Source organism: Zootoca vivipara, chromosome 4, assembly GCF_965207765.1.
Source record: "Zootoca vivipara chromosome 4, rZooViv2.hap1.1, whole genome shotgun sequence".
NCBI classification, from domain to species: Eukaryota; Metazoa; Chordata; class Lepidosauria; order Squamata; family Lacertidae; genus Zootoca; species Zootoca vivipara.
In genome coordinates, this window is record NC_142587.1 from 4,804,696 (window position 1) to 4,823,855 (window position 19,160).

At 41.3% G+C, this 19,160-nt stretch overlaps 1 protein-coding gene across 1 annotated transcript in view; it reads right to left on the minus strand.

The window, feature by feature from the left end:
* Window positions 1-5,391: 5,391 nt before the first annotated feature.
* Window positions 5,392-19,160, minus strand: part of DIAPH3 (diaphanous related formin 3) — a 116,723-nt gene continuing 102,954 nt past the window's right edge. Inside the window, exon 28 of the mRNA XM_088667458.1 lies at window positions 5,392-6,876. Within this exon, the coding sequence (XP_088523584.1) occupies window positions 6,617-6,876 (260 nt within the window). The 3' untranslated portion in view covers window positions 5,392-6,616. The remainder of the gene's footprint in view (window positions 6,877-19,160) is intronic.

The window sequence follows — 19,160 nt, forward strand, 5'->3', positions numbered from 1 at the left end:
TCAGCCCTACCAGAAGGTAAGTTGTTCTAGCATGACCTTGCTTGGGAATTAATCAATCGCCATATCTGGGGCCAGGGAGGAACTTGCCTGCAGACAAATTGGGCCTGTCTGGAGGTTTTGCCTACCTCATAGCAACAGTCTCAACTTTGTGGAGGAAAGACACTGGGTTGGATCCTTAGTGAAAACTGGAACAAAGTTTTTAGGGTGCCCCGGTAAAGGAGTCCATGGAAAAAGTTTTGTCTGGAGCTACTGCCTGCCCCCCGCCCCCAGTAAGCGCCATGCTCACTGCTCCTGGGATTGCAATAAGAGATGAGCTTCTGTTGCTGTAACTGATCAGACTGGTCTGCCACATGACCTAGGAATCCAGGATTTACTACCATGGGGCATAACCTAGCCAACTATGGGTGCTGCACCCACATAGAATCATAGAATTGGAAGAGACCACAAGGGCCATCCAGTCCAACCCCCTGCCAAGTAGGAAACACCATCAAAGTATTCTTGACATATGCCTGTCAAACCTCTGCTTAAAGACCTCCAAAGAAGGAGACTCCACCACACTCCTTGGTAGCAAATTCCACTGTCGAACAGCTCTTACTGTCAGGAAGTTCGTCCTAATGTTTAGGTGGAATCTTCTTTCTTGAAGTTTGAATCCATTGCTCCATGTCCGCTTCTCTGGAGCAGCAGAAAACAATCTTTCTCCCTCCACCATATGACATCCTTTCATATATTTGAACATGGCTATCATATCACCCCTTAACCTTCTCTTCTCTAGGCTAAACATACCCAGCTCCTTAAGCCATTCCTCATAAGGCATAGTTTCCAGGCCTTTGACCATTTTGGTTGCCCTCTTCTGGACACGTTGCAGCTTGTCAGTATCCTTCTTGAACTGTGGTGCCCAGAACTGGACACAGTACTCCAGGTGAGGTCTGGCCAGAGCAGAATACAGTGGTACTATTACTTCCCTAGACATGCAGAGGATTCCCACGGACTCAACAAAACCATTTCCCACATTGGTTTTTAGACTGGGCCCAGAGGCAGTGAGTGGGGTGCATAAAGGTAAATAGGAGTTCCAAGGTTCCTTCACCTGCCCCAAGACAAGTTAATTGTGTTCCACAGCAGGCATGAACTTGCACCAAGCAGAGGGGAAAGCTAGAAGAGGATATGGTGAAACATGCAGGCCTGCCATTCACCTTAATAGCCTCCACGGCTGCCTGGAGGTGTGCAATTGAGTGGCAGTAGAAATTCTGCATGCTTGGACCCTGCACCCATGACTGACTAAATTGTGTCCATGCAATTTAGCAACAGGCTGGCTGAACGCAACACACTTCACATTCTGCAATACTGTTTATCAAATGTTTATGTTCTTATTTTAGAATTGTCATATTCATCATGTTTAGTGTTGTGTTACTGAACAGGAACAGATTAAATAGAGAAGTACCTACCTCTTGACTGAAGAGTGTGCTCATGCTATCAGTACCTTCTCTCAAACCACCAGTGTGTCAGAAAGTTCTTGAAATTGAAACTGACAAACATACCATTTTTTTCTCAGGGGCAAATATCAGGTTGGGAGTGTAAATAAAACCAGGCATGGATCTGCTCATCAGCATGATGAAGATCAAGTGCTTGCAAATGCTGTCACTCCAATAAATGTCAGTTAACGCACAAGCAAATCTACCCACCCACCCATGTTTTTCCCAACCTCACAATTTGGAAATCAACTGCTTTAGTTGATATTTAAGATGACGCTTGCATTGATCATGTGGATAGACCACTTTTCAATGTTGCAACTGGGACAAACTCCATGTCAAATGCATTTTGCATCATATTCAGGAAAATTCGCATGCTGAAACTTTTTTTTAAAAAAAGGGAAAAGCAGTTTCACTGAATATCCTTTAAATCAGTGTTTCCCAACCTTTTCCCGACCATCTCCCCTTCTGACCTTGTTTCCTTCCTGTGATGGTGCCCGCCCCCCCCCCCAAATCAATACAAATAGTTTTTCTTCACTTCTCAATCCCCCTGTAGCTCTCTAGCCTTGTGCTGTACCCCCCCTTTAAGTGATTTTTACCTGTGGCCCCCTTGGAATATTGGGGGGGGGGCAGGGGGCCATATGGCCCCAAGCTGGGAACCACTGCTTTAAATGCATGGCTCAGGATCCCTTTTACCCTCACAATTCTCAGTGGAGCTATAGCTCTTGCCCCATGAAAAGGTACACAAAGCAAGGGGGCATGGAAGCAACTTAGGATCAAGTAGACACACCCCTTGCAGCGCCCAGTTATCACCCCTCCCTTACACTCCTTTGGCAACAAAGTGTCAAAATTTAAAGTGGTAACCATGCTCAAGCCAAACCTATGAACCATATCTTGCCCTTGAGGCCGATTGCAACTGGCTCTTCTCTGCCTTCTGCTGATGAAGTTGTTCCTGGGTGGAATGAGGGAAGGGTGCCTGTGCAACCATCACTTGCACCAATTTCGGGGGCAGTAGAGTGTCATCTCCTGCTTTCCCCCCTACAAAAGTAGTGGGTCTCTACGCATGGTTGGAAACCTTCCAGCTGGCCCAATAAAGAACATTCAGTGTCTCTATGTATGCACTGAAGGTTGCAAATAGATGCAATCTCACTAGCTTTGGCAAAGGATGACTCACTAAGGCCATTTCCATGCTCAACATAGTACTCGGGTATACTAGTGAGTGTTGCCAATTTTCAAATAAAGAAAACTGGAGTTATTTTTGTCCACATATATTTTTACTTTTGGCTGAACTTAAAGATGCAACAGAATGCCAAAAGGACACGCCCCAAACAACATAGCATCTATAAACCACAACTATTCAGTTAGTTTACATAAAACACAGATATTGTGGTATATTGGACCACATCTCTTCAGACAGGAGTTGAGGGATAGGATGGCTGAATACTCCCCAATAAGGAGGGGGAGCTCTGTACCGTATTGGCCCGAATATAAGCTGCACCTGCAAATAAGCTGGGGGAAAAAGAAAAGACAGTACCTGAATATAAGCCACTCTACACCTATAAATGGCAAATGTAGAAGAAATTCTTATGGGCACCATTTCCCCCGCGCTGCTTCGGGGGGGAGCCACTCCGCTTTGCTGGTAGCCTTCCCCCCCTTCTTCCTCTCAGCCGGCGTAGGGGAGGCTGGGGAGCTGTTTCATATCGTAGAAGCCAATTTTTGTAAGGTTGTGAATTTAAGACGCACTTGACTTTCACGGTCGGAATTTGGAAAAAAAAAGTGCAGCTTATATTCAGGCCAATACGATATGTACAAAAACTAGCATTTTAGATAGGCTAGATTAGTACTCTTCTACCCAAGTTTTCCACATGCTGCAAAGTGTGCATGTGTAAGTATAGAAAGGTATACAGTACATTAAAACGCTCAAGCCCCTTTTGCATTCTGAAATGTTATGAGTCAGTTTTAACCACAACCACCAGGTTCTCTAAACCAGGCTTCAGTTATTGAACCATTTCAGACATTTTGGTGCTCCCTTTATTGGGAAAAATGAGAGTATCGCTTCAGGGTCACAACCCCCTGGACTTAAAAAACTAAATTTGAAGAATATTAGGGTTTCGCTTAGATTTCACGGGGCCCTTTCTCTATCCTTTGTTCATTTTGAACAGACTGAAAATAGTGCAATAAAATAGGTGTGTTCTAGTATATTTCTTTGAATAGACAAGACACCTGTGGCCAGAGAAAGTCTGGATCACCTACCATCATTTCCTTCATGACCTTTAAAGATGTCATTTGAAACTATTTCATTTCCAGTTGCTTCATTCTGCACAAGATGCAATTTCAGGTCCCCAAAGTGAAATCAAGTAGCACATTTATCAGATCTGTTTCCTAACCTCCCTGTTTCTGTGCCGTTATATGTCAGGTGCAGCATGCATTCAAGAAGCATGAAGATCCTGGCCTTTCAAAACACATTTCATTCTTACATCATCATCAGGATAAGCCTGTTTAGATGTAGGGAAGAAAACCAATTTTGATGATGAAATGCTTTTTCAGCCTTTTAGAAGATTTACGTTCAAGCACTACAGTTCTCATAGTATGTTGAAGCAGTTGAAACAATTTTGACCTAATTGAAGGTATTCTTGCTCTAGAATCGTAAGACCACACATCACTTTAGAATCTGTCCAAATGTAAGACCACACAACTCATAAATGAGGGGTGGGGAGGATTGCAACAGTGGGGAAAGAAACTACCTTTACACACCTAAACACTACAATTACCAATAATATATCGTTAAGTTAATGCAAAAGGTTTCAGACCATAGAACATGCTGTGATATTTCAAAGAACTGGATTTTTTCCCCTATCAGCATTGTTTGCAAATGTAAGTTTAAGAAGAAAGTGCAGGCAAATAGAGACTCCTACAACTGGCCTTCTCCCCTTTCCCCACAAAGCTGTCTATCACCAACTGTCCTGTAGGAAGAGGTCACTGACTAGTTCAGTACAATTTGAACTGTGATTTGGCTTTGCTTTGAGCACCATTGTGGTAATCAAAGGAAGCTACTATGGCAAGTTTTCAACCTTTTTGGGTCCATGGCTCCCTTGACCAACTCCATTCTTTCTGGGACAGGAGCCCAGTTATGTCACCCCTCCCCTGCAGAGCTGGCAGCCTCTCCCCCTTTTTCGAACACCCTCCCTTGTGGAGCGTTCCTTCAGCCTCCTCTCCCCTCTCCCTTCTCCTTGGGAGTCCTATGGTCAGCCACGGCTGCCACCCCTGGTCTTTGAGCTGCCCCCCTGCCCCATAGAGAGGTGCCTACTCAAACTGCCCCACAGGGGCCTGGGGAGCACGTCCTGGCTAGCCCTAGAGGCACCATTTGCCTGGAGAGCTTGTAGTCATGGCTGCTGCAACAAACAGCTGTGCAAGCCTTTGGGAGGCAGAGATGCAAGAGGACATCAGAGGAGGGAGGGAAGGAAAGAGGGAGAGAGGCCAGTGTTGCCTGTGGCACCCCTGACCATCATTCAAGGCACCCCCAGGGCGCCAAAGCACACTGGTTGAAAACCACTGCCTATGGCATTGGCTGGTACTCGTCAGCCTGCAGCAAGAGTTACATTCTGCCCTACTTGGCTACAGAATTCAGTGTCATATCTAATGGAAACACACCAATAATTTGGTTAATTTCTCTTTGCAAGTGAATGGTTCCCAGCCAGCAGCTATATCCTGCTTTGAGTAAATCTAGTACCTTTTTTGCATTTCTCAAGAGGTACAAGCCCACAAAAAGTGATCTGAGTTCTTTACATTAAAAAGAAATTCACATCTTCCAAAGGCCTATTTGTCTGATTTTTAAAGGAGCAAATAAATACAAGAAATGTGTAACAAAGAAATATATTAAATTCAATAATCCCTAAACCATTTTGGTGAGGAATTTGAAGTTTGATCTGTTTCAACATTCTGGTTTTATTTGTTCAAAAATAATAAAGGCAATGCATTTTTTTTAAAAAAATAGCTCCTACACAACATTTTGAAGAAAATTATTAATTGGTGTCCAAATAATCTGCAGGTATGATCTTATAAGGCTCTCATAAATGGATCCAGAAGCAACATACTATTGCAAGAGTAATTAATTAGTCAACACTGCAGTGATGTGCAATTTACAAATGAATTTAAAATACACCAATATTGATTAATTATGTGAGAAATCGCTACCAAATCCAAGAGCATGCCTCGTTACAAAGCGAATTAAAAGCCAATTCTGGCAAATATTTCCTTAGGTGTCTTTCTGTGCACAACAGAAAAATTAAGATCAGTTACAGTCAAAGAGTAACTAAGTTCCTTTAGTAATCATAAATTTGTGCTAAGGCAAAATTATGTTTTATTTCAAGTTTGAGTAACAGCTATAGGTTGGATATACATTTTATCATACATTTAATATTACTTTATGCATAGATACGCAGTGTTGTCTGTAGATTAACAATAAATGAATGCATTTTAGCACTTACCTGATGAAGAATATACTATTAAACTTATTTATAACTTATGTAATATTGTATTGCACTTTTTTCTACTAAAATTTCGAACTCTGCAATGCAAAATACCCAGGATGTACATAGCTTGATTTGCATTTTTTAAAATTTAAATCAATAGCTTACAATTGTTTTAAAGTGGAGCACATTGGGGAGGGGATGAGTGTTAATCAACAGTCAACAGATCTGTGAACCAAAATCCCCCCCCCTTTCCCTCCTTGAATTGTCTTCCAACTATGCAAGACATCAATGCCATATTACAGGAATACAAAGAAGAGTTTTATATTCAGGCACAAAACATTATAAATCCATACATCAAATGTGCATCATGCAAAACATGTAGCAGCCATGAGAAGCTTCTTTTTGGTGCCAATCAGATAATAACATGTACTGTTTCAGAAAGTTAATGGAGATCAGTTGTTCAAAAGCTCATTTACATCCAATACTAACAGCATGTGAAAAGCTAATGAAGTAGTCTTTCTGAAAGAGAGGAACATGCTAATTTTTTACTTGCAGGTATTTCTGATTTGGAGAATCGTTCCACCTGCATTTCTGAAGTTGTATATTCTGCTATAGACCTACATTTTTCTTGAGCATCTTAAGGGACTCAGTTTTTGCTTTGTTCGGTGAAGTCAAAGATTACAGTGCTCGTAATCTTGCTAGCAGAGCTTCTACTTCAGGAATTGCTTCTCCTTTAGAAACAAAGCCAGAAAGCTCCATTTCTTTCCCTCTACTACTTCCTCCATTACTAATACCCTTCTTCCCAGCAGCTGTTCTCTTTTCTACAGATGAATTAGTTTCCATCTTGAAATTAAGGTCCTTGTTCATTGGATTCCTTGTTGATGTTATGTTCATATTGTGGTGCAAATGTAACTTTTCTGTTGGTGCCTTTTGGTTTTCTGTAAGGTAGAAAACAGACAAATCACAATTATTTTTGACTCAAGCACCCCAACTGCTGAAAACTGGCAAAGCTGTGCAATTCTACATGCTAAAGAGAAGAGCGGATGTTTGATTAATGAATTGAAAGAACAGAGAAGCAAAGTAAACTGTGATCTAAGGAAAACACATTGAAGATGAACTGTTAATAAAATAAAGAAGTCTACCCACAGACAAAGTGTATGGCTAGGATCCTAAGAGCCACATACTGTAAGCAAGCCCAGTGGGATGTTTAAACTTTCCAAGGCATGCTTGGGTACATGGAAGTGGAAGGATGGTCTTTGGAACCCTAGCCTGACATTTCATAAAGATAAAGCAGGAGCGCTTCTCAAATGCTGAACACTCATTCCTCACACTGAAACCAATAACATATTGGAACCTTCTAAACAAAGAATTAGTCCCAGAGGAAATAAGAGAATGGTGATCCTCGTCCCCCACCCCCAAGTAACAGTTCAGCTCAGATGAGGACACTTGTCAATAAAATCAGTATAGGGTATTTTTACATTTGCAAATTCATGAAAGTGAACACAGCAGCTTCCAGATACACAGGGTTGTATCCAATGCTGTGGGGATCTCACCTTCCTCTCCTCTCCCTGTACACACAAAAAATCTCATTAAGAAGGCCCCTTGGCTGCATCAGGCCATCTACTCTAGTATTCTGACGTCAAAGCTCCCAAACCAGATGCAGTTGGGAATATCATAGTTCATTATTGTCCCCATAATTTGATCTATTAAAGAGGCAGAAGAAAGTGTAGGTTCACTTGGGGCCTTAAACAATACATAAGGCAATTATAAAATATCAATAGGTATATTCTTCAATTTACTAGTCTAAACAAACCTTCTGATGGACCCTATACTTTTTCTTTTAAAAAAGGCGCATTCAATATTCATGTAACCTTGAACAAGGCTTGAAAATGGTTTCAACAAACTTGACATGACATTTAGAGTTTTTTGGTTATTCGCTGAAAGATGTTCCATCATCCCAATAGTAATGACTTTGGAGCACAGGCAGTCACTCATGACAGTGTGTTTTATGTGAGTGCTGAAAATCCCAACCGAAAACAGCTTGTACATTAAAAGGCTGCTGCTGAAGATATTTACTGCACTGTCATTCCCTGACCAGGGGCTCACAATGATGGATGAGTTTTTTACACAGTTTCTTGGGCAATCTCAACGAATTTTAGAAGTATGATCACCTTTTGGCTGTTAGGAGAAAATAAAATAACCTCTTCTATCTCCTGCATCAGGGGGACAATTGTTACTTAAAATCCAATAAGAGAGAAGCAATTTTCACTTAGCTTCATTTACTGTATGAGAAAATTGCACAAACATATAACCAGAATTAGATACACACAAGACTCAAAGGAATGGCACTAAGCATGTAAGATGACTGTGCCTTTTTGAATTTACATAGTATGAATTTAAATATGCAACTGCAAAAGAGATAAATACTGGAATGATTATATTAGCCTGAAAAAGAAGAATAGCCATATTAGAGACAATTCAAACTTAATAAAGGCTCCTGAACAAGAAAACTATTTTCTTCCTATCATGCAATTTGTAGAAATTCCCATGTGCAGCTAGACTTTGATATGATGAGGGCATTTTAACCTTTTTACACATTTGGGGTCGTAACTCACCCTAAAACATGCAAAACTAGCCTACTCCACTTCAGACTGCTTGCTATTTCCTTAAAGTACAGGAATTGGCTGTCCTGTGGTACTGAAACTCCCCTCCCCATTCTGTCTATATATTTTTGTGTGTTTTAATTTGAAAGTTTCTTAAAAGGGCATCAACATGGTGAGAAACCTTTTTTTTTTGGTTGATGCAAATGTTAACCATTCAATGTCCATGGGGCAGTATTTAATTAACTATTTACCCTAATACAAGGGGATTCGTAGATGCCCAGTGCATTTTGGGGAAAACCTCAGAACAGATGTAGGTGGTGTGGGGCGGAGGGGGGGGGGGATAGAGTGGTTCCAGCATGCAGGGGGAAATCCTTGCACTGATGGAACAGTTAACTTAGCTCTTTTTTTGCATATACAAGTAGCTCCAAAACTGCATGTGGTTTTCAGCTTCAAACAAAAAGCATCAGGGGGTCTGAGAAAATAATAATTCCTATGGATGTATTACATTCATATCCCATGTTTGTGCCATCTTAAGCTGTAGCAATTGTCATGAGGGTGCATAACTACTGTTGGTTGTTTTGATTGTTGTTAATGTGAAGTGCATCTTGTGAAGCAGCTCTGGATATGAACAAAAGCCTGGATTGAAGTACATCTTAGTCCTTTTATGTGATAGTCCTTTCAAGGAGCCTAGGGCAGTACACATTCCCCATCCTGTTCATATCCTCAATGACAAATAATTACAATTACAACAAATAAAGGCTTGACATATCTTGCTTTGCATGCCATGCTTCTATCTCATATATTGGTTTCACCTTTTAAGTTGCATTACTGAAATAAATGTACTTTTCGACGATATTCTAATTTTCCGAGTTTCACCTGTATACACATCAGGTCACTATGTTCTGTACGAGAGTTTCTCCTTCAAGTTCCTGTTGTTGTTGTTGCTGCTATTATTGTTAAAAATTATGTACCACCCTTCACCCAAAGATGTTAGGGCAGTTCACAAGATAAAAACACAGGATAAAAGCACAAAAAACCCACCCACCCCCAAAACAAAAAACCCCAAACCCTCCCACAAACACATGGGCACCATAAAGTAGGCCATAGAATATTAATCAGTCCAAGGCTTGGTTGAAGAGAACATTTTTGCCTGGTGCCTAAAGATGTACTGTACAGTGGAACCTCAGGTTATGGTGGGGATCTGTTCCAGAGGCCCTGCCGCAACCCGAAAATGACGCATATCGAAGCGCCATGTCTGCACACATGCAGTGCAATTTAGTGCTTCTGCGCATGCAGAGAACCCAGAAGTAACCTGTTCCGGTACTTCCGGGTTTCCCCCGGACATTCACCAAAGCGGACGCAGAACGAGGTTTGACTCTATAATGAAGGTGCCAAATGAACTTCCCTGGGGACAGCATTCCACAAACGGGGAGCCACTGCAGAAAAGGCCCATTCTTATGTTGCCGCCCTTTGGACCTCATGCGGAGGAGCCTCAGATGATAAACACAGAGTCTAGGACAGTTTATATGGGGAGAGGCGGTCCTTGAGGGATTGCGGTCCTGAGCCCTTTAAGGCTTTATAGGTCAAAACCAGCACTTTGAATTGGGCCCAGAGGCTAATTGGTAACCAGTGCAGTTGGACCGGGATCGGTATAAAATGCTCAAACTGCCTTGCCATGCTCAAACTGTTTTTATATAAAACGCTCAAACTGTTTTTATTATATTTTGTACATTGCCTTGGTGCATAGGTGGAAGACAATTAATAAATACCGTATTTTTCGTTCCATAAGACACACTTTTTCCTTCCTAAAAAGGAAGGGGAAATGTCTGTGCATCTTATGGAGGGAAGGCACTGGACGGCAGTGGGATCCCTCGGCTGCTGCTGCAGTCGCAAACGGAGGGATACCTCTGCCGCTGGAGCCATGGCTCCCGGCGGTGGTGGAGGAACGAGCAGCCCAAAAGCGAGCTGCTCATTCATCCTCCGCAGCCACCGACAGTGGCAAAGGGGCGGGGAGGAACGAGCAGCCCAAATGCGGGCTGCTCCTTCGGGCCGCTTGTCCCTCTGCCACCTCTGCTGCTCGCAGGAGCTGGCATAAGAGCCGTAGTTGGGAGAGGCACAGTGCAGCGCCTCTCCCAACCGCGCCTCCTGTGCATGCCCCAGCGAGAGGTGGCGACGGGACCGGTTTTAACCCTCTAAAAAACTAAGTGTGTCTTATGGCCAGGTGCATCTTATGGAGCGAAAAATAAGGCAATAATATTAGAAACCATTTAATAGTTAGTAGTACTCCTTGACTTAACCATTAAAAACAACAGAAAAGCAATATAGATTTGCCCATCAGAATTGGGATTGGTTGTAGCTCTGTTCAATAAAGTCCCTGGGGCAAACCTAGATTAGCAACCCCATAATGTCTGAAAAGGGCTTGTGAAATTGCACAAAACCATAGTGAATGTTTATATGCCCAAACATGTTGTACACCTCATCCCCTACATCCTGAAAAATACACTTTCTACTATGGGTTTTGAATAGTATTTGTTCGATTTCATAATCTAATTCTTAGTGGCGAGTGGCAAAGTCTGACATTTTCTACTTTGGTAAGTTGATAGCAGCATCTTAGAGCACCTCTAGCACTACGCATTCTATTCAAAGATCTTTTCTTGGGTTTCTTTTTATTTCCTGCCACTTCACTTTTGATTGCTGGAAATTGTGTTTGAAAGCCAGGTTCACTACATGGCTCAGAGCTGATTCACATTATTTTTTTCTGACTTGGATATAATTACTCATGTCAAGAAGAGAGCATTAAATGTAAGATGCAAGGAACTTTCAGCATTTCTCTCTGGGTATATGCATCAGGAAGCAGATAAATGTAATAGGTATCCAGCAAGCATACCTAGGGAGATACTTTGTGATTTGCACTTGCTGTTTTCTACATGAATTTAATCTTCATGCTGAAAAAAGGAGAGGTGAAGCTGTATTTATGTAATTGCTTACAGTTGTGCTTATTTGAATCCTAAGATTTTGGAAAGGTATCAAACCCAATATTATGCTTACTGGAACTCATCTTTCTTGGATCAAAGATGTATGTGGTCTATGCACAGGAACTTGTTCAAAGCTTACAGTGGCTGTCCATCTGTCCATCTCAGCAACAGAAAGGAGAATTGAGTTAGCACTTACAGATCTGCTGTTTTGAACAGTTTTAAATCTGATAATTGCAGAATGTGTCTAAAGCTGGTTCAAATGACAATTAGGCATATGAAATGCCCATACTGTTAGATATACTGATTTAATTTGTTCAAATGGGATTTCTTAAATAGATATTGCTGTGTGTTTACAGAAAGCACTTTTGAGTTTTCATGTGGTTGGTTAACTTTGGTCACATGAGAAGTACCAAGTCACACACTCGATTTTGTGTGAGTTCACTGTGCTGTCACAGCATAAAGAGATGGCTGTATAAAGAAGCTTCTCTGAACACTGCTAGAAGGAAAGTGTTAATGTTTTTTCTCTGAATAAAGAATACAGAGAGGGCTCTCTATGAATAGAGAGACAGCAGTGCAGCAGCTATTGGGTCTCTGAATAGAACAGAGAGAAAGGTTGAAAGTGAATCTCTTCAAGGAAATGCAAGGCCTATAGGAAAGTCCAGACTGAGTGCAGAGCTGGAAGTGGGAGAAACAGTTTATGGTTTAAAACAAGAAGCTATATTTTAAGTGAAGCTGAGTCCATGCTTGGATAAGCATATCTATTGCAAATGCGAATATATTCTTTTATCATCTGTTCTGCAAGTAAAGATTTTGAATGTTTAAGGAATGTCTGGCCACTGCTTTAATTCCTAAAAGGGAATTTAACTAATGCTCAATTTTGATGTAGGAATTGTGAGGGCATTGTATCAAAACAAGATGAACGCTGCACCCCATAGTCGCCTTTGACTGGACTTAACCATCTAGGGGTCCTTTAACTTTACATGAATACATCACTCCTTTCCAAGCTTTCCAATATGTTCTTCATGATAATATATACAAATATATCCTCTAGCTCTATACTATACTACTTCAGCTAGTACTAGTCACTAGAGAGACACAGTGTACCAATGGGTTACATCCTGACCTAAGCTGGGTTATAGCAATGGCCCTGCCATTCCCCTTCCCCTTTTTCTTTAGTGGTGGCCAGAGGCCATGGAAGAAAGCAGGAAGCCTGTGCCTTTAAGAGTTAGGCAGAAAAGGGGATTAACATATTGGCTGTCTCTTAGTGCAGGTGCAGATAGGGCCTGAGCCTCCACAACCACCAATGGCCATGAACCACCACTGGCAGCAACAGCAGCAGATATTGAAAAAAATCTGGTAACCTTACCCTGGACGGCCTCAACCCAGTATACCTGAAGGAGTGTCTCCACCACCATAGTTCAGCCTGGACACTGAGGTCCAGCGCCGAGGGCTTTCTGGCGGTTCCCTCGCTACAAGAAGTGAGGTTACAGGGAACCAGACAGAGGGCCTTCTCAGTAGTGGCACCCACCCTGTGGAACGCCCTCCCAGCAGATGTCAAGGAAATAAGCAACTATCTGTCTTTTAAAAGACATCTGAAGGCAGCCCTTTATCTGAAGGGAAGACATCTGAAGGCAGATAAGCTGCCCAGAGTGGCTGGGAAACAACAACAACAACAACCATATTTTTTCTTAACTTTGTTACATTAAATGTGCATTCTGTAGCTGACCTTGGTAATGTTTTGTTTTGAAATCTTTAAGAAGTTAGGGAAGTTTTTAATGTTTGATGTTGGGAGCCACCCAGAGTGTCTGGGGAAACCAAGCCACATAGGTGGGGTATAAATATTATTATTATTATTATTATTATTAAGCTAATATTTGACTTTCCTGTAAATTACATTGCTTTGAATTTATACTTTATATTTGACTTTCCTTAGTAATGTTTTATTCTGGATTGCTTTATTTGATGTTTTAATGTGTTGTAAACCATTCTGAGTTTTTTCTTTAAAATATAAAAGGGTATACAAATAAATTAATAATAATAATTAACTTTTCTCACCCTATATGACAAGCCACACCTACAAAAATTCCATCTCTTATGCAATTGTTAAAGATACAGAAACTCAATCTTCTCTTACAACTCTTTGTCCTGGAGAGAAAAGCTGGAAAGTATGGTTACCAAAAAACAAAAACTCTTAAGAATAGGTTCCCGGGTACAGTTAAAAATTCTGGGTCTGAAAATTGAAGATGACAAATAATAAAAGTCATGCAACCATTTCACGCTTGCAGCTGTAATATGATGCCAGGTCAGCTTATGCAATCCAAGGAACCTTGAAATGTTAGCCTGAACCCCTTCCTCTAACACTACATTCTCCTTCCATTATTCAGCATCACCCTTCACCTAAACTAAGAAGAAGCGACAGAGTAAGGTCAACTGTCAAACCACGTCAAGGGAGAAGCTTTGTGAGCTGTTGACAGAGAAAGCAGGAGATCTGAGGTGGTGGAGATAAAGAATGTGGAGAGATGAGATGTAGTGTGTGGGAAAGGGTTGGGGGTTGGGGTTGGAACTCACACAAATTGATTCCAGGGAAAGTAGTACTGTATATAACAGGAGTAGCAGGCATGCAAGAGAGGTAAGGTGGGCTAATACGGAAATAACCAGAGAAATTTTGAGAATTAAAATCTATTACTGAGAATTTGTTGAGAGGAACATTTGATGCAGTTCAGCAACTGCTAGCAGTTGTTTACAATGAGGCAGTGGAGCTGGCTTCCTGTGCTAAAATGTGGCAAATTCACTAGATATTGGAAGTCATGCTGCATGTACTGTATCAGCATTTAGATTCTGAGCTAACAGTGCGAACTTAAGAGTGCTACATTTACGCTGAATTGCAAGAAGCTGCTTGCTGTATTCCAAATTGAAGCTGTATTTACAAATGCCTTGCCCAAAGTTGTTGCTTCTGCCTTCCAGGTTTCTCTTTGCCTATTAGTATATGTACAAAGACATCCACCCATATGGTTTGGAAGGCTTATAAACCACACTTTCAGCAAGCAGCCCCTTGTGAAGTCCATTGTTGGCATGGTATGTAAATACGTAAGGAAGCCAAATTAAATGTGTAAAGGCTTTATATGAGTGTGGGATCAACTACAGAAGGAGCAGCATCCATGTTAGTAAGAGGTGAATAAAGTCTAGCAGTAAGGAAGGAAGTACAGTAGTAGTTCTCCCCTACCCAAAATGTGGAGAGTGGAACCGATTCTAGGTCTAATCCAGCTCTAGTGGCATACAGCAAAGCATGTGTCCACAATCTCTCTTACTAGGGCAGTCTTTCTTTGTTCTTGGAAGTACCGTACTTGATGTCCCAAGATTAACTTTACAACAGCCTAGCTTAATTCAGAATGTTGATGTCTTTAAACACTTGTGCAGAGCTTAAAAAGTAGAACAAGCTAGCTCTAGGCTAGCTTTACTTTACTTGTCATTTGTATTTCAGGGGCACCCATGAAGAGTTGTGGTTATCAGTGAGGTACTAGCTATGTTACCTTCTCCTAAATGTGATGGAAAGCAAAACATCTGATTTGAGATGACATTGAAGCTAGCTCTTGGAATGTGTTGAGAAACGTAATGCAGCTGCCAAGTATGAAGAGAGAACCAAATAGGAAAAGCTGGGAATAGGCCTATTTAGGTATAAAAAGCAGATTATGGCACGAGAATGGACATATTAGCAACAGTGCAATCCTACTTAATCCTATAATAATTATTTTATTATTTATTAACACACACTCCCCACTCTGGGTGTCTTTCAACACCTATACAAACATCATAAAATGTCAAACATTTAAAACTTCCCAATACTCTGGTCTGTGGAATGCTCTCCCCAGGGAAATTCGCCTGGCACCTTCATTACAGGACTGTCTCTCCCGGTATGCCCCGCGGAGGACCTTAAGGTCCATAAACAGTAACACCTTAGAGGTCTCGGGCCCGAAGTAAATCAGATTAGCCTCAACTAGAACCAGGGCCTTCTCAACACTGGCCCCGACCTGGTGGAACGCTCTGTCTCCTGAGACCAGGGCCCTGCGGGACTTGATTTCTTTCTGCAGAGCCTGTAAGGCAGAGTTGTTCTGCCTGGCATTTGGCGTGGAGCCAACCTGATTCCCTCCCTCATTTTCCCTTTCATTTTCCCTTTTGTATGAGGTTGCCTTTTTAATTTAATTTTGATGTATTTAGTTTTGTTGTTGAATTGTATTTTAACCAGTTGTTTTATATTTGGTGTTAGCCGCTCTGAGCCCGGCTTTGGCTGGGGAGGACGGGGTATAAAAATTATTATTATTATTATTATTATTATTATTATTATTTATTATTATACACCTTTAGGCACCAGGCAAAAATGTTCCTTTTTAACCAGGCCTTTGGTTGATTTGATTGACATCCTATGCCCTTATAAAATGTGGGTTTTTGGGGGGTGGGGTGTTATTGTGTTGTTTTTATTTTGATTATATATTTTGTGGTTTTGTGTTGTGGCTTTGTTTTGTGAGCCGCCCTGAGACCTCCAGGTACAGGGGGAATATAAATTCAATAAATAAATAACAGTCGTACCTCTGCTTATGTATCCCTCCGGTTACATAAACTTCGGGATATGTAAGCTGCAAACCCGGAAGTATATTTCTGGGTTTTTGCCATGCGTGCATGCGCAGAAGTGGATGAGGGTGGAGACACTCCTTCAGGTATACAGGGTCAAGGCTGTTTAGGGCTTTAAAGGTCAGCACCAATACTTTGAGTTGTGCTTGGAAATGTACTGGGAGCTAGTGTAGATCCTTTAGGAATGGTATTATATGGTCCTAGCAGCCGCTCCCAGCCATGAGTCTGGCTGCTGCATTCTGGATTAGTTGAAGTGTCTGTGTCACCTTCAAAGGTAGACCCATGTAGAGTGCATTGCAGTAGTCCAAGCGGGAGATAACCAGAGCATGCACCATTCTGGTGAGACAGGGTGCAGGCACTGTCCTAATCCTTATCAACAGTAAATTCTATTGAGCACACACCAACTTTACTGGATTGCATTCTAGCAGCAGCATACACCCCAGCTAAGCAGGAAAGCTTATTAGTCTTAAAAGACAATATAAATACTGGTAGATACAGATATTCTGTTGTCTTACTTGAGACACAGATAACCTGTTCCCTACCACAGAAACAACAGCTATTTTGCAAAAGTCCTGGGTGAGGTAGAAAGCTCAAAGGGCATGTTACAAATGCCATCTGTTGAAGCAAGATCAGAGAAATTACTGGCAAGATGGATTTAATATATATAGATATGCACCCTGTGGTCTATTGAGACCACATAGTTGCATGGATGATTGCAAAAATATATGGATGTTAAGGCCTCCGTATGAAACAGCTCAAGGGAGCACATCTTACATATTAAATGCTTAAAACTAAGCAAACATTTTATATGAAAATTAGCTTTGCTCCCTTCTCTATCTGGGGAACAAAGAATATGATTTGATGAGTTTGAGGCCTTATTGGCAAAATTATAATTGACAAATCGCTGGACCCACATGCCACCCACCCAAGAATTCAAATGCAAAATTGCTAAACTGCTAATACAAAATATGTAAAGCATTAAAGATCTCAAATGCAAAATTGTTAATCTAACAAAAAATATGTAAGCTGTCCCTAATATCAACCTCTATACCCGAGGGCTGGAAAGTTCCCATTAAAAAATGTGGTTAATATATGCTTAAAAAAAATAACCAGTTAGCTCAACATCTGCCCCAGGAAAACTAGTGGAAAGCACGATCAAGGATAAAATTACCAAGTGTATAGAAGAACAAGTGTTGCTGAACTGGAACCAGCATGGCTACTGTAAGGGTAAGGTAGGGGTCGGCAAACTATGGTCCGCAGGCCGGATCCGGCCCAATTGCCCTCTGGATCCGGCCTGCGAACAGTTCTGCAATCACCACTTGGATTGGCGTGATTGCCATTTCCCGCAATTTTGTTTCAGGTGCCATTTTTTGCTATTTTCCCTCTCCCTCCCTCCCCGTAGCGGCGCCTCCTTCCTCTTCTCTCCCTCTTCCTGGCTTCTCCCCACCCTGCAGTGGGGGGAGGAAAAAGAAAGTTTATTAAATAAAAGATATGTTTTACAAAGCAGCTCACCAAATACTGCTGACTAGGTCTAGAAGTTAACAATAAAAGGAGAACTCTTGCACATCAGTAACTGGTAATGAAACAGCTGAGTAGGAATAAATGGTCAGTTTTCCTAATGAAAGGCTATAGAAAGTGGAGTCCCCCAAGGACTGGTACTGGGACCTATGCTTTTTAACATGTTCATAAATAGTTTAGAGTGGAGGGTGAGAAAAAGCTCCAAAAGGATCTCTTCAAACTGAGCGAATGGGCACTAAAATACCAAATGCAGTTCAATGTAAACAAGTGTAAGGTGATGCACATCTAAATTTCACACATATGCTTATGAGGTTTGAACTGACAGTGACTGATTTAGAATGCCATTCATTACCTTTTGGTTGTAGTGAACACCTCAATATCTGAAATTTAAGATTATATATATATATATAGTTTTGGAAACAGAGAAGAAAATTAACCCAACAAAGAAATTAGAGTTTTGGTAGTCTTTAACACTGCAGTGCCCCTTCATGGATCAATGCCTTGTCATGGCGAAGGGGCTTGAATAACAGAGAAGCTATGAGCTATGCCATGCAGGGCCACCCAAGATGGACAGGTCATAGCCTGAGTGCTCACTGGAAGGACAGATCCTGAAGCTGAGGCTCCAATACTTTGGCCACCTCATGAGAAGAGAAGACTCCCTGGAAAAGATCCTGATGCTGGGAAAGATTGAGGCCACAAGGAGAAGGTGACGACAGAGGACGAGATGGTTGGACAGTGTTCATGAAGCTACCAACATGAGTTTGACCAATCTGCGGGAGGCAGTGGAAGACAGGAGTGCCTGGCGTGCTCTGGTCCATGGGGTCACGAAGAGTCGGACACGACTAAACATCATCATCATCAACAACAACAACAACAACACTGCAGTGAGGGTGGTGGCAGTGAGTGTATATAGAACAATATTTTGTTTCTCTCTGCCTGCTTCAGTTTAACTAAGCAGCCCTGGAAAGTGGGTGTCTAGACCAAGAGGCAATAGTACAAACAGAAGGATGGAGATCATCATGGGATATTGATTATGCAACAAGTTGAATTCAATCAGAAACAGCCAATGTAAGAATGCATGCATGTTTGTGTGTGTAAAGCAAATATTTATGATAATACCAGAGCATCTGCTGATTACAGGGGAAGCTGTAGGACATTTCAATAAATATTTGATATAAACCATATCATAGAATTAAATAGAAAGCATTATGGAGAAAAAAGTCAACAAAACTTTTATAAAGGGATGTATGACTAAATCTTTTCAACAGAGCGATTCTACTCACAGCAGTTAACATTGGAATTTTATGTGTCTACTACTCAAGAAGTAAGGCCTATTGAATTGAATTTAAGTATGACTAGTGCGCTTAAAAGCAACATTTAATGTCTTTTTCATATTGCCTGATATTAACTTCTTCCTTCCATAACAGACTTATATAAAACTAATCCACATATTTTTAACTGAAATATCACATCTTGTACTGCACAAACATGGCTGTGATG